This window comes from Tauraco erythrolophus, chromosome 1, assembly GCF_009769465.1.
Source record: "Tauraco erythrolophus isolate bTauEry1 chromosome 1, bTauEry1.pri, whole genome shotgun sequence".
NCBI classification, from domain to species: domain Eukaryota; kingdom Metazoa; phylum Chordata; class Aves; order Musophagiformes; family Musophagidae; genus Tauraco; species Tauraco erythrolophus.
The window spans coordinates 67260088-67274698 of NC_141465.1; the positions used below are offsets into that span (position 1 = coordinate 67260088).

At 44.0% G+C, this 14611-nt stretch overlaps 1 protein-coding gene across 2 annotated transcripts in view; it reads left to right on the top strand.

Moving 5' to 3' along the window:
• The window catches only part of SH3RF3 (SH3 domain containing ring finger 3), a 255155-nt gene that overhangs the window by 142318 nt on the left and 98226 nt on the right, over positions 1 to 14611 (top strand). Inside the window, exon 6 of one of the 2 annotated variants that reach the window (XM_086610618.1) lies at positions 10740 to 10760. The exons of the other annotated variant lie outside the window; for it this stretch is intronic. Coding sequence (XP_086466744.1) covers positions 10740 to 10760 — 21 coding nt within the window. The remainder of the gene's footprint in view (positions 1 to 10739; positions 10761 to 14611) is intronic. 2 annotated transcript variants of the gene reach the window in all.

Consider the following 14611-nt stretch of genomic DNA (forward strand, 5'->3'; position numbering starts at 1 on the left):
TTTTAATTCGCCATGGCTCATGTTTCGCATGACACAGAGGCAAATTTTTGAGTCAGAAGGCCTTTTGTTAACGTATTCTTGAATATCTCATCTGATGTGCCAAAAGTAAAATGGCTCTTGACTCTCATTTCCTCTGGGCTGCCTTTTCACCAGCAGCTTAGGCTTGATTTACACCACTGTCAGTGGATAATGAGGCCCATCTGCCTGGGGATTTCGGGGCATCGTTACTTTTGGAGACAGTTGCCAACTCTGTTGTTGGTCAAGCATCTGTTGACTGCTGGACACCGTGGTAAGCAGCATGCTTTTCTTGGGGACACTTGTCTGAGGCTCTGGCACAGCTGTAGGATGCTTTCTGCAGTGCCTTACTGACAGTGGCCAGGAGAAGACACTGGCCTGGGTAGCCTCCCAGACTCCCTGTCTCAGATACATATTCGTATTTCTCCTGTCATTATCTCGTTGGGCTTTTTATCAGAAGGTGAATGCACCTTAATGCTCTAATAAATGAAGATACCATCCTTAAAATCTGGCAGGAGGAAGGACATCTTCATGCATGAGGAAAGTGATGTTTATATTAATGGTCTTCCAATTAGCAAAAAGCAATTATAGTTTTGCTTGATTTTCCAATCCTTCCTTTGGGGTTCAGGGCTCATTCTCCCTGCAGGAGACCTGGAAAACGTGACTTACTTTGGCATTTCAGCAGCATTTTCTGGCATATCTAGGATTTATGGTTGGTTCGATGAAGTTAAAGCTGGCACAGCTTTTCTATGAGTGGAGCATTTAAGCAGACAGCTTTATACAACTCCGAAGAACTGCATCAGACTGGAGCAGAACTTGATTTAAAGATAATCTGAGGAAGGTGGAGTGCTATAAGAGAAGAGAGAAAAAAAAATATAAAATAAATTCAGGCACTAGATTAGATGCCTTCCTCACTTTGCTGCTTGTTCACGCTCTTGGAGTTTCTGGCATCCCCTAAATAGAAGGCAGGCATTCTAAATCAAAGCAAATGTTTTCTCTGTTGTTTCTGACACGACTCGATGTTTCCGTAGATGGGCTGGCAAATCAGGTAGGCTGTAACCATCTTCTCACCCACGGTGCTGTAGTCAAAGTTACTGCTAGCACGGTGGCTGTCTGTGCTTCAGAGGCACAGCACTGCCAAAAGGCGAGGGCGACGTGGGGGTGGAACGGGGCTCCATATCCTGCCTGGCTGCTGTGAGCTTCACACATGAGATGTAACATCACGTTCACGTCCACCTTCCCTTGATGGCTCAGATGTTGTCACTGTCCAGACCTTCAGTGAAAACTGGAACGGTGCCGTAACATTATTTCCAATGTAAACAGGAGCTCTTTAATTGTTGGCTGCACATCCCAGCTCATGGTGAACATAAGCTTACTGGCATTTGTTTATGAGTAACATCACGCTCTACCATGGCTTCTCTTCAATGAAGTTTTATTCATACACTTTCTTGGTCGTGGCAGGGAGAGTCTTCTGGTTTTCTGTGATTCACAGCAAGCGAACTTTATCTTTTTATTCATAAAATTCCCAAATGATCAGACATAAATGCCTCATTCCTGCCACTATCCTCCCCAAGAGGCTTGTGTGCCAAAAAAAGACTTGGAGTTGGCTGACAAGTCATTTCCTGATTTGCAGCCGTTCCAGATTTACTCAGCTACCAGCCACCCCCACGATGCATGTTGTTCGTGTTGGAATGGGAGCAGTCTTACTCCTGGTTTTTGTTTCTCTGCTGTGGGTTTAAGCCTGCCAGGTGCTGAACCTTAATTCCTGCAGAAGCTATCAATGAATTCTGACTTTTGTCATACAACTGGTCGATGATGTGACATCTGGATCGCCTACGTCCTGGAAGTGTTAACCCCTTTTGAACCTTAATCTAGAGCAGATGGCTGTGGCCCATGAATAAGGCTTGTTTCTACTCCAGTATATCCAGGAAAGCATCCAGAATGCTTTCCTTCCCTTACCTAAAAGATGTAGACACCAAAGTCCCACAATGAAGAACACTTTTGTTACTCAAGTATCTAAATCTCCTTATGCACATCAGCGTTTGGCCCCAAAGTTTCCAAGGTCCATAGGTGCAGGTGCCTGCAGACAGGTCTAGCCTGGGCTCTGGGTGCCTGGCACCAGTGCATGTGCCACTGTAACACGGAGACAAGGCAAAGTCTGCCTTTCTCTTCCCAAATCCTGGGATGGGCCTGCTCCTTAGATGTGTTCAGAGTTCACAGATCTATTACATAGAGGCCCAGGGAAAGGAGGTTGCCAGACTTGTTTGAAAATAGCATAGCAATTATATACCCATAGGTACTGTCCTTGAAAGATGTAAAAGATCTAATCTGCTCTCCCAGTGGTTGTGCCACCAGTCTAGAGGACATCTACAAAAGCTTGCATGTGCCCCCTGTTGAAGCTGAGGCACAGTTAGCTAGACTAGGGTCAAAAGAAGATGATCTGGAAGTAGCCTTAGGATAAGTGACTACTTTTGCCACACTGGTTGCAGAAGCAATCTGCCTGTTTTAAGGAAACTCGAGCCTGAAATGCTTAGCCAATGTGACATAGCAGTGATACTAGTACTTGCAATGGCCAACATACTCTTTTGTGGAGTTTTGTGATCATGCGAGAGTTTCAGTCCTCGTTTCGTTTAAATGAAACTTTCTAAACATCGTGTTTGCAGAGAAAAGCCTTAAGATGCAAAACCTGCTGAGTAGCCTGCCAATAGGCAAGCAGAAATAACTATGTAATAATTTTTTAATTCCCAATTTCTTTTTTCAGCTTGTGTTGTGTTTTGTTATTGCTTGGGTGCAACAAGTGCCAAAAAAAGGATGCATAACTGATTAAAGTAACCTTGAATTATGTGCTGAGTTTGATTGTAAGGACATAGGTCCTGTTTCTTTAGGTGTCTGCAGATCCAGATCATACCTGCACTGCCTGTGCACTGGCTTGTGTCAGTATGGACACTAAAACAGACATACTGAAAAACCTGCACTGTTCTCCTGATCTCCAGCAGAACTGCACAAAGGAGGGGTTTGGTGTAGTGATGTGACGGAGGCTGCATTGTGTCAGTCATTTGAGCAATTGGCCCCTGGTCTTATCCTTAGCACATGCTTAACACATCTTGCCAAATTATGCGGTTGCTTAGTAATGTGAACAAATATCCCCTGGAGATTCAATAACCAAACTCATTATCACTTGTCATGTAGGCCAGGAACTGAATCCAGATCTCCAGGAGTGAATGACTGGTGTGTTAACCTAGTCTCCTACTGCTAAAATAGCAGAATGAATATGTGCAAAGTCAGCTCCACGCAGTGGGTAAAATATGCCCTCAGTAAAAACACAGAGAAGCTCTATTAAAAATGATTCTCGTTACATAGATTCCATTATCTGAAATAAGAAGGGGGGAAATTTAGCATTTGTTAGTGTTTCTAAGAGAGACATAAATGAAGACTGATTTTTTTTTAATTATCTATTTTTGATCTTGCAAACTAAGCGATATAGCTGTTCTGAGTAAGTGCTGCAGAGGAAGAGGCTGTTGCATGTGTCATTTTCTGCACTTCAGGAGGCTACTAAGTCCCTTTGAAAACAGCATCTTGTTCCAGTGTCACTTGTAGATGCTGTTAGGTGAGTCTACAGCACTCACCACAGCTGTGTGCAGAGATACTTGACCTTGCTCCAGACAGGCTAGTTCGCCGCAATACAGCCACACTATCGGGGCTCGTCACAAAGGTGCAGACACCTCCCCAGGATACAACCTCATATTCTCGTCAGAAACACATGGTGCTGCAGGGATATACCAGCTCCACTGGGACTAGCTAGATGGCACTGCATTGTGCACGCCATAAATCTGTGATCCGAAATTTTTGCAAAGAAGTGCTCTATTTTGTCTCCTACTCATCAGCAGGTTTCTTCTGGTACATCAGGAAAATGCAGAGAGTCAGCCGGTTTGCTTAACAATGATTTTGGCAGTGAATCCAATATTTGTAGATCGGCGTGCTGAATACATATGCTGTTGGCTATAAAGATATCACATTTTTCACTCATAAGCAATCCCAGCTGCATATATGGTTTCTGGATTATTTTTTTTTATTTTATTCTGGAGTGAATTTCAGACCAGCTGCTCAGCGTACAAATGCAAGTTGGTTTAATTCATGTAGATAATGTATGCATATCAGACATTGGTGGGGTGTGTGCACTCATAATGATGGGAGGTCAGAGGAGATGTAGAGATTGATAATTTGCCTGAACAGGGTCAATGCTGGCAAACATGGAAAGGAACATCTTAAACTGCTGTTGCCCTTTCAGGTAATATCTTCTCAAGGGTAAAATGAGCTCGATCTCCCTTAAGCAGCATTTCTTGTCACTTCCTCTGGCCATCATTAACACAGATTAATTGTTTTCTAGAGTTCAATCTAAAGGATCTTTCCACTGTCATCAGCACTTTTCAACTACTACTGAAATTACCTTGTCTGAAAGCAAGTTTGCAAAGTTTCTTGCAATTTTCGTGTTGAAATAGCCAACTGTTGTAATGGAGACCAAATTGAGGGATAACGTTTTCTCAGTGCAGTGTTTTGGAACTGAGTTTGATTTTTCCCCCTTTTGTTCTATTGAGAAACTGTATTTTGCAACTATTGAACACATAATTTCTTATTTCCTGTCTGTGTGAGAAGACATTGATCTTTTAGCTACAGGATCTCACTAGCTGAGCAGTCCTCTTATCTATCTGGAGACTTTTACAGTTATCAGATTCTTGCAGGGGTAATGGCATGTTTACTGCTCTAGAAGTAGGAATCATTAGGTATTTGCTACACTGGTATGCCAAAGGGATTTTAAAGCTACTGTCCCACTGCATCCTGCTAACATTGCCTTCAACTCATACTACAGGACTTTCTCAGACTGCGTGAAAAAGCTTCCATGGGGAGTTGATGTTCTTGCAAGGATTGGACATTGACTGCATCCAGAGCCAGGACACAGGTCAGGGTGCTCTGAGGCTCAGAGTCGTACCAAGTGTCTGCTTGGTATTTCCTTGCCATGTGCTCCAGCTTGCATCGGTCTTTACATTTCTGGTCAGAAGGAAGCTTTCTCCTTCACTCAGGTTGCAAAGTACTTTGTTGATGTGTTTTTAATCTTTTAATCATCTCATGTGGTGTGCAAGCCTTCATACCAAGCTTTGCTGAACTCCCTTCCTTCATCAGGAGCAGGACATTGGCAATGCTTCTTCTCTGTCCTCTTCTCCTCATTTACTGTGTTAGAGTTACAGCTTGTGATCGTTCCTACTTGGTGTTAAGTTCGTGACAGGAGTTCAGGAGGTACGTTGTTGCCCGTGGTGAACTGGAGCATATAGAAAAAAATGTCTGAGAACCTCCGTTGCATTGTTTCTTATTGATTGCAGAGGACTAGACTCAGCGGCCATGTGAGAATCTAATGGTCTCAAAGGGGTCTCTGTCCACCTTTTCTTGACTTTTCTGGTGCTTGCCCAGATTCTGAATTTGCTTGTACTTGCTTTGTTCCAGCCTGTACCCCTAGGCAATTACAATTGAGTTATTGTTGTGCTGTAATGGACTTATGCATAATTTCTGAGCATAGATATATTCTTTCAAGTTCTGACTCCATAGAAACATTCAAACCAGGATGTGGACACTGCCTTAGTTGAGGTTCTGGCAGGCAGGGGGGATGAGGTGGTGAAAAGAAAGCACTGGCATCATATGGAAATTAAATTCCCTTCCTTTGAAATTCAGCACAGTAATTCCCATCTGCTCAAGTGAGAGATCCAGCGCTCATTCTCAGACTTGGAGCTATCACTTACTGTCATACTGAAGCTGCGGTTTGAGGGTAGGGCTGAGCCTATAAAGCCGCTCTGGAGGCTGCTGCTGAAAAAAGAGGTTCTGGTTCCCATCTGAGCCCTCCCATCAGCTGTGCGGTCCCGCTGCCTTCCTCGTGCAGCATGTTGTGCTTGTCTCACAGTCTGAGGAGTCAGCTCAGGGAGCTAAACCCACAGACACGTTAACCAGCAGAGACTGCCTGAAGATGGGCTCACCCGTATCATAAAACCATTCACCAGTTCTTTCTCAAGCTCTTTCCTCTAGGTCCCGTTGCTGTGAGAGTCAAGGGGGTGGCGGCTTCCTCCAATAGCCCCACAAAGCAGGGGTAGCTCAGAGAGAGTCCACTTGACCACATTGCCCCAGTTGGTTACTGCTGTTTCACAAAATGTACTTGCAAACCTTTAGTCTTCAGAAACACGCTGGTATCACATGACACAGGTAACTATGAATAGCCTTTTGGAGGTGATATGATGGAATAATTAAGCGTAACAAGCAGGGAAACAAAGCTTAATTGGTTTTGATTTCATGGAAATACAGGATGTTGTCTTTTTCAGGATACGTTTATATTTTTTCTGAACAATGCTTAACTCCATACTTCACCCCAGGAGCTCAAGGCTGTCTTACCTGTTTTGCAGGTATCTCGCTCCCATACCAGAAGCCACTGTGCTGAGATGGTCACATAAGCTTAACACACAGTGGAAGGAGTTAGGGCAGGCTGGATCCTGAAGTGTTAGCCTGCTGAAGGAGGGGACAGTGGAAGCCAACGTGCTGAATTAGCTGCTAGGAGAGTGTTGAGGATGGGAGTATGTCTTACTTTCTGCCACTATCAGGGGCCAAAGTCTCTTCTTCCTTTTGAGAGATATGCCCTAATTGTTCCTGAAGTTAAGTGTCTAAAATGTGTCTTTGAAAAGCAAAATACTGTTCAGTTTATAACTTGGCCAGAGAAGAAGCCAGTGCCCATATTTTATACAATATCCCAGTGATTATAGCTTTAGCCCAGGGTAGAGACAGAAGAGTTCAGTTCTATTTCAAAGGGATTCAAAACCATGCAAAAGATGAATAAGTAATAAAAATGTACACAACAGCATTATTTTGCTTTGTTGTTGAGGCTTCTTCTGTTGCTAATATGCAGTGTATCTAATTGTAAGCCATTTCTTTATCAGCAGTGAAAACTATTTCAGTAAAAACAGTTTATTCCACTAAGTTAGACAGTTGCCTTCTTAAATCTGAAAAAGAAATGCCCAGGCATTCCATTATTATTGGTTTGAATTATTTATAGCATGTAGCATTTTACAAGACATTCAAACAGCAAATGCATCCCATATTTTAAATATTACTAGGTGGTAAAAGATGCACGCAATGCAGTATAGGATTGCCATCATTGCATTTCCCCTGGTGTCACTTGCCACGGAGCTTCACTGTGCTGCCACAACAGTGACAATCAGGAATACTGTCATTATGGTCAGTGGGGGAGCTCTTGATTTATTTACATTCATGTAAGCAAAGTCAGAAGCCGACCCTGGAAAACATTAAGGTCATTGCATCTAGTGAGGTGTAGCTGCAGTTTTCAAAATTACTGTACGGCTTTGCAAGATAACATTTATGAGCTAGCTTTTTATTAACAGTAAATATATGTGAAATATTTTCCCCTTTGAGGTTTACAGCCCGGTATTTTCTTAAAGAAAAACAAGAGTATTAGCTTGTTGTGCAGCTTTGTTGCTGTCAGATGCAGGTGCTAATAACGCAGATGTGTAACTAACTGGGGCAGGATTTTAGTGCTGGTTGCTTCCACCGGCCACAGACACCAGACAACTGGGAGGGAGACAGCGGTTAGGAAAGGGTAGGAGTAGGATTGAGACTCACCTACCCATGCCCTTTCCTTCAAAATCTCTGAGCATCAGCCCCCCCTGGATGAAGCCATCTCCAGCTATGTGTGGACCACAAGGAGAAGGAAGGTGTGCTAGCGGCGTTGAGCACACTAAGCTGCTCCCATGCACCCTGTCTGACCCATGCCAACAGGAGGGTGAGCACCAAGGCCATATCCTACGCACGTGCCAGGCCATGGGTCCCAAAAGCTCTGCAGCTGAGCATGGCTGCGGCTTTGTCCTTGCTCTGTGGGAATACATCCATGGATGATAGAGGAATATGTCAAATAAGTCAATATACATCAGGATGCGACCGAGAGTGTGTCAAGTCCTTTGATGCTCTTCGCCTTGGAGAAGAGTCAATCCTCAAAACAAGTGAGCTGGCTGTAGCGGCAGAGACCTCGACACCCAAACAGCAGGGCTGCTGCTTCATCACTCGTATACATCCTTGTAGACTATGCTGGGCTTTTTCCAGCTGTTTGAGGTTTTTTTCTTGTACTTCATTAGCACCAGTAGTTAACATTGGATACTACATACTCCAGGTTAGCCAGAAGTTCAAATACTTAGGTCATTAATATTGATATCTGTGTCAGAGGGTTAGTTAACATCGCAAGCCTTATTTTTCCTTTCCTAATGACATTTTTCACCCGATTATCCAGTCTAAATCAAGATCCTATTATGTGAGGTAGAGGAGATTCCTTTGACTGCTGCTGAAATGTATGTAATAATAATAGCCATAGAGAGTAGTGAAATGTAGCACAGGCATCCTGCGTGTGTCCCTTTAATTAGAAACCACGCAGAGTTCGAAATCCGAGGTGCTTCCAAACATGTGTAACGTTCATTTTAATCATTCCTCAGAGTGCAGGAGGAAGCATCAATTAAATTCAGCATGAGAGAAATTCCTGGGAGTGGGTGCTGGAAATGAATTTTTTTAGTAATATTATGATGATGATGATAATGATGATGCACAGGGACAGCACTTTGAAAGCGTTAACCTGAAAAGGCACCAAGGAGCCCCATAGTATGTCAGCAAGCAGGCAAAGTGCCAGGAGATCCTTAAGGCATAACTTTGACCCATATTCTGTAGATAATCAACTTTCCTCTCCCCGAAGGGGATTCAGGAGAATGACATAAAAGCGTGATTTGCATTACGAAGCCTTGTGTCTTCCTTGATGTTTTCCTTGTCTGCTGCAACTATCATTGCTTCCGAACATCAAAATGCACGGAGGTTTGCTTCAGCTGGAGTAGAAACTGAACTTCTCCTAATGAGAGCTGGGCGCAGTGGCGGGGGGGGACCTTTCCCACCACGGAGCAGATGACGACTCGCGGCATCGGAGCGCGAGATGCTCTTTGACCTCATCAGTACGGCGAGGCTGCAGGAGGTGTGGGGAAGCCCTCCCCTCCCACCACCCAGCGCTCCTCAAAGCCTGAGCTGATTAAAGCTTGCCTGGCAGTCAGCTGGATAATGTTCGGGAAGGTGTCAGTCTGTCCTGTCAGCGGTACTGAGGCTTGAAAGTGATTCCTAATCATCTTTGTGAAGAGAGCACGTGTCAGTAAATCGTAGCTAATGAGTCATTTCAGGGCGAGGGACCTGGATGGGAGGACAGAGCTGAGGGAGAGTGCGGGAGGCAGGAAGAGAGCAGTCCTGCCAGGGATGGGGCAGGCATCCCGAAAAATATGGTCCTCATCTGGAGAAACAGCAACCACAGTAGCATTTTCAATAAACAGAGCTGAAACACTGTGATTTAAAAAGCATGGATTTTTCATTTTAATGGATATCAGATATTTTAATATTACTAATCACAGGAAATTGAGGGAAAATAATCTCTCGGCATTCCTGGCAAGTAGGTCGACGTGTTCATTTCTTCGAGACCCCATAAGCATGGAGACCCCCAATGTGATTTCACTTGAGAAGGTCCCTGATGGTGAAGGGACAAGGAGGCTGCACAGACAGCGCAGCTGTGGATGAGCTAACTCCTCTCACACTGACATTTTGAGCCAAGAATATTTCAACGTTAGCATCTCCTAATGCAGTTTCATCTCTTGGCTATAAAGCCTGTCCCAGTGCAAAAGAAAACCTCTGCGATTTTCATGTAACTATGAGGAAAGAGCCATAGCTGGTTTTGTGTAACAGGATTTGTGTGGGCTGTTGGTAAGGGCACGCTGCTGATAAATAAGGTTCAGTTGTAAATATTCTCTAGTGACACGGGAATTTATCCACCTATTGAAGCACCTACTGAACTATCGAGAAAATATGTTCTTGAGCTCCACTGTGTACGCAGCCCACGGTGCATTTATCAAACATCCTGTCAGTTTGGGGAAGGCACAGTTCAGGTAACATAGTATTTATGAAACTGTTAGTACCACCTCAGAAAGTTAGAGTATGTTTTTTAACGCTGCCTTACGAAAACTTTGGACAAGGGGAGAGGAGAGGATATATTTTCAGTTTTATAGTGCAGGACACTGCTCTGTGGTCATGTGCAGTGAGGAAGACGCAACAGAAAGAGGTACTTCCTTGGCACCACACTTATTTATTGTAAAGCATACAGTAAAACCAGTGTAAGCAAATCAAACACTACCTTTTGCAGAAGTGTTAGGGTTTAAATAGGAATTTTGGATCCTTCTCTTCATCAGAAATAAGAATTAAGGCTGCATTCTCATCATTCACCATCTCAGTTACAAGCCCCCCTGCCACCATCACTGTTAGACAGGCAGGGTCTTTGAGTGGGCATTTTTTCATCCCCTTCCCATATCAGAGGGTCTTCACGGTCATTTGTCTTCTACTGCCTCTCCCATATTCTCTGGTAACCCTGGCAGTGGCCCTGCTCGCTTCCCTGTAAAACCATCTCTGTTTCACTCTTCAGACCTTACAATGCTCTGATACCCTCAGAGACTCCTCAGCTCCTCAGCAAATGCAGGTTTCCATGTGATGGAATGATCCCAACATGATCCTTGAACAGCCTTATGTCACCTCAGAAATATATATTAAAAAAAACCTTCATTTTTAATTTTTTCTGGGTTGTTTTGTTTGGATGCTGGAGCCTGTGACCTGAGGCTGCCAAAGTGACTTGTGTTGTTGCAGCTGCTGATGTTCTTGATTCTCAGTGTTTGGAATGACAGGAAAAGCTTTTGCGCAACCTTTAAGTTAATGTTTGCATGAAGGGAGGGAGGAAGAGAGGAGAAAGATTTTCCTGGTATGCATTTATTTAAGTTTAAAAAAAACCCACAAAAAGTCTATTCTCTACCGATAGCAATCCCAGCAAGATTTGCCGGAGTGGGGCTCCCTCTGTTGAGCTCTGGGAGCTTTGCCAGATGGTAAATACAGCTGTCCGCTCCGTTTTTGGGGCAACTTCATCTCCAGGCTCTTCCTTACCCTTCTCCCCTCTCTGTGGTCCACTTGACAGAGAAAAAAATTTCAATGAAAAAGTTCTGGCAAAGCAGGGTCTGGGAGTGGAACCTCCAAGCTGTCACCTGCCTGGTGTCTGCCAGGAGGAAACCCAGCTCTGCTGAGTTGTAGGAGAACTGGACCATAAACTCCTTTCTGGGGTGGAGGTGGGAGAGAGTTCCTGCTAAGGAAACGCTTGAGTCACAAGGCAAGGAGCCAAGAAGAAAGATGTGGAGAGGCTGGAAAGTAAATCAAAGGTACTGGGCTGGGTGGCAGAGTTACAAAGGCACCACTGGAAAATGTAAGCTGTCCCGTGCTTTGTCAGCTTCCAACAGGAAAGATCAAATGAAGCAGTTACAGCAGAGATTCACACTATGGGCTTTTATGCAATACTTTTTAGCATTTTCCCCAAAATGTTCTGTTTTCTTGCCGTGACCTGCAGCGTAAAGTATTGTGTAAAATTCCAGGGCTGTAAATGCTGCTGTTGTGGAGGTGAAGGAGCCTCAAAATACATAAGGCTCTCAAAATCACACAGCAGGCTGACTTTTAACTTGTTTCTTTTACCTAAAAAAAAAGAGTGAGAGCTGGGTACTGGCAGGCAGTTGGGAAAAACACGTTGTGGTCCTGACCGAAGCAGTGTCATCTAGGAAGTAATCAGTGTGAGATTTCATGTTTATTTAAAAGAATTTAAGACACACTTTGAGTGGAGAACACAAGGCAGCCTGAGATATATAACTGCCATAGTTCCTCAAATATAAGCTTTTGTTTTGTGTTTCTCCATAGCCTCGAGGGAGCTCCTGTTTGTTTTATAGCGTGTCCCTATTTGTGGCTCTGGCAGGCTAAATGTAGCCAACTTTGCCATCTTTCCTCCTTGAACTGGTCAAGTAGCCCATTGCAGTGAGATTGCCTGTTTAAGTTGCAGCAGAAGACCTTTATTTCTGTTACTTGTTTTCTTCTGTGTTAACCCACCATCAGCTCCTGAAGCCCTCGCTCAGGACGTGCTCAGTGGCCCATGCTTTTGCAAGACTGTCGGTCGAGGGATATTTTGTCTGGTGGTTTCTCATGAAGCCACATTGCATGCTTGGGTTAGAAGTCCTCTCAGCTATTGGTTAGGACTTTTTGTAGACCAGCTTCTACTCTGAAATGTCTGTGTGCAGCAGCCAGTTCTGTCTGTGTGCAGCAGCCAGTTCTTTTACCGGGACCCCTACACAGGATTATAAGGGTAAAATTTGGCCCGTAGCATCCAGTGACTGTTTTCTGTCTGAAAGGTGAAGGACAGCCAGATTCTCAGAGCGTACCTAGGCTTTGTAAAGGCTACAGCCAGCACATGAGAGATCACTAAATATTTTCCTTGGTAGAGGCTGCCAGCCATTCAGCTTTGTTTCAGAGATTACGTGTAACATAAAGCTCTATATTGTGAGGGAATTGTCTATACATCCATGCCGTTTCATCAAGATTAACTGGATTAAAGCGCTTTAACTGAAACCAGAATTTGACCTACAATGCCAGCAGTGTGTTGACACTACCACTTATTAAAGAGCAGAGAGCTTGGAAGCTTTCAGGTTTTACAGAACATGAGGGACTTGTGCTGACACGATTAAACAGCTGGCTGGTGTTACCCACTGATTCCCTGGACAGTGATAGCTGTGAATTCCCTCCGGGAAATCCAAGCTGCCCCTGAAAATCACATGTTGTTTAATAGGAGTGCGTGTAGTTTGAGACTACTTCGCTTTAAACACTGTGTTGCTAGGAATAAGAGATGCTTGAATGTGTAAATATTAACAGATACTGAGCGATGGGCTGAAGCAGTGTGAGTGGTGCGGAAGATGTGCAGCTATTTTCGCTGCGATTATGAGATCGGATGAGCTCAGCATGGGACCATCTTGCATTCAAGTTTTTAAACTTCCTAAGAGAAACAGCATTGGACTGTAAAACTGAGCTCTTACTTTGGTAAAGCAGAGAATGCCAAACATACCTTTGTCACAAGCTGTGTAGTGGAAAGCCTGCTGTTTTTTTCTCAGTTGTGCTGCAGGCATCAACTGCAATTGCCCAGGGAAAGTGAAACGTTGTTTAATCTTGGTGTGTACAAAGGTGGACCTTATAAGGTAAGATGCAAATTGGGCCTGTTTGCCATATAAACTACAACATAACCTTGGGAGTTGCTCTTCTCTTTAAAGAGCAGTTTGTGCTCCGTTTGCTCATTGCTGAAGAAGATTAACAGCATCCTTTGCTGTTCTGCGGTGATGAACGTCGTCATTCCTCATTCTTTTGGGAGGCAAGGCCGACGCTCTAGAATGATGCTGTACCTGCCCACCTTTGTTTTGTCTCCATCTGCTGAGCAATTCCCATGACATCTTCATGCTAGTTGCAAAAGTCACTTCTGGAAATGGCAGTTGGCCTCTAAGCTATTCGGGCACTTCGCCTCGATGAACTCGGCACTGGTGAGGTTGAACCTTGAATACTGAGTTCAGTTTGGGCCCCTCAATACAGGAAAGACATTGAGGTGCTATAGCGTGTCCAAAGAAGGGCAACGAAGCTGGTGAAGGGTCTAGAGCACAAGTCTTATGAGGAGCAGCTGAGGGAACTGGGGTTGTTTAGCCTTGAGAAAAGGAGACCTTATCGCTCTCTACAACTACCTGAAAGGAAGGTGGGTGGGTGTCCATCTCTTCTCTCAAGTAGCAAGCAATAGTACAAGAGGAAATGGCTTCAAGTTGTGTCAGGGAGGTTTAGATTGGATATTAGGAAAAATTTCTTCACTGAAAGGGTTGTCAAGCATTGGAACAGGCTGCCCAGGGAAATGATGGAGTCACCATCCCTGGAGGTATTTAAAAGACATGTAGACATGGCCCTTAGAGACATGGTTTAGTGGTGGACTTGACAGTGTTAGGTTAACAGTTGGACTTGATGATCTTAAGGGTCTTTTCCAACCTTAATGATTCTATGATTCTATGGTAAAGATGGGAACATAGAGGTGTTCCCAAGACCTCCTAGCACCTCAAAACAGTTTTGGAGAAGAATTTTGCCTCCTACTCCAGGTAGGAACTGTGCACATTGTGCATGTGTGTATTGCTTGCACTTGTCCTCGGGTGTCACAAGGACTGCAGCCCTCTGCGGCACCATCAATCAGGATCAGGGCTAACCATAATGTCCAAGTCCTTAGTTAAATAAACAAGTGGAGCTTTAGTTAAGAAGTTTTATTTTTATTGTGCTCAATTACTATTTGTATGGCACTATAAATAACATGACGCTTTTCAGGGTATATAAAGGATTACATTCGGTTTTCATTCTTCATAGTGCTGTTCCTATTGTTGGCTTAACTGCTTTTATTCTCAAAGTTTATTTCAAAAAGGTTGTACCTGCAAACTGTGATTTTTCAGGCTTTTACTGATGGCTCACACAGAGCTGACTAGTAGCACGTTGTTGGTTTTTGTCTTTGCTACTTTGTGCAAAATTAAGTTCTCTTTGATTAATTTTCCTATTGTTAGCTTTCTGTGATGGCAAGTGCTGCATGTCACCCGCGTGCTCTGTCAGGCAAGGTGAC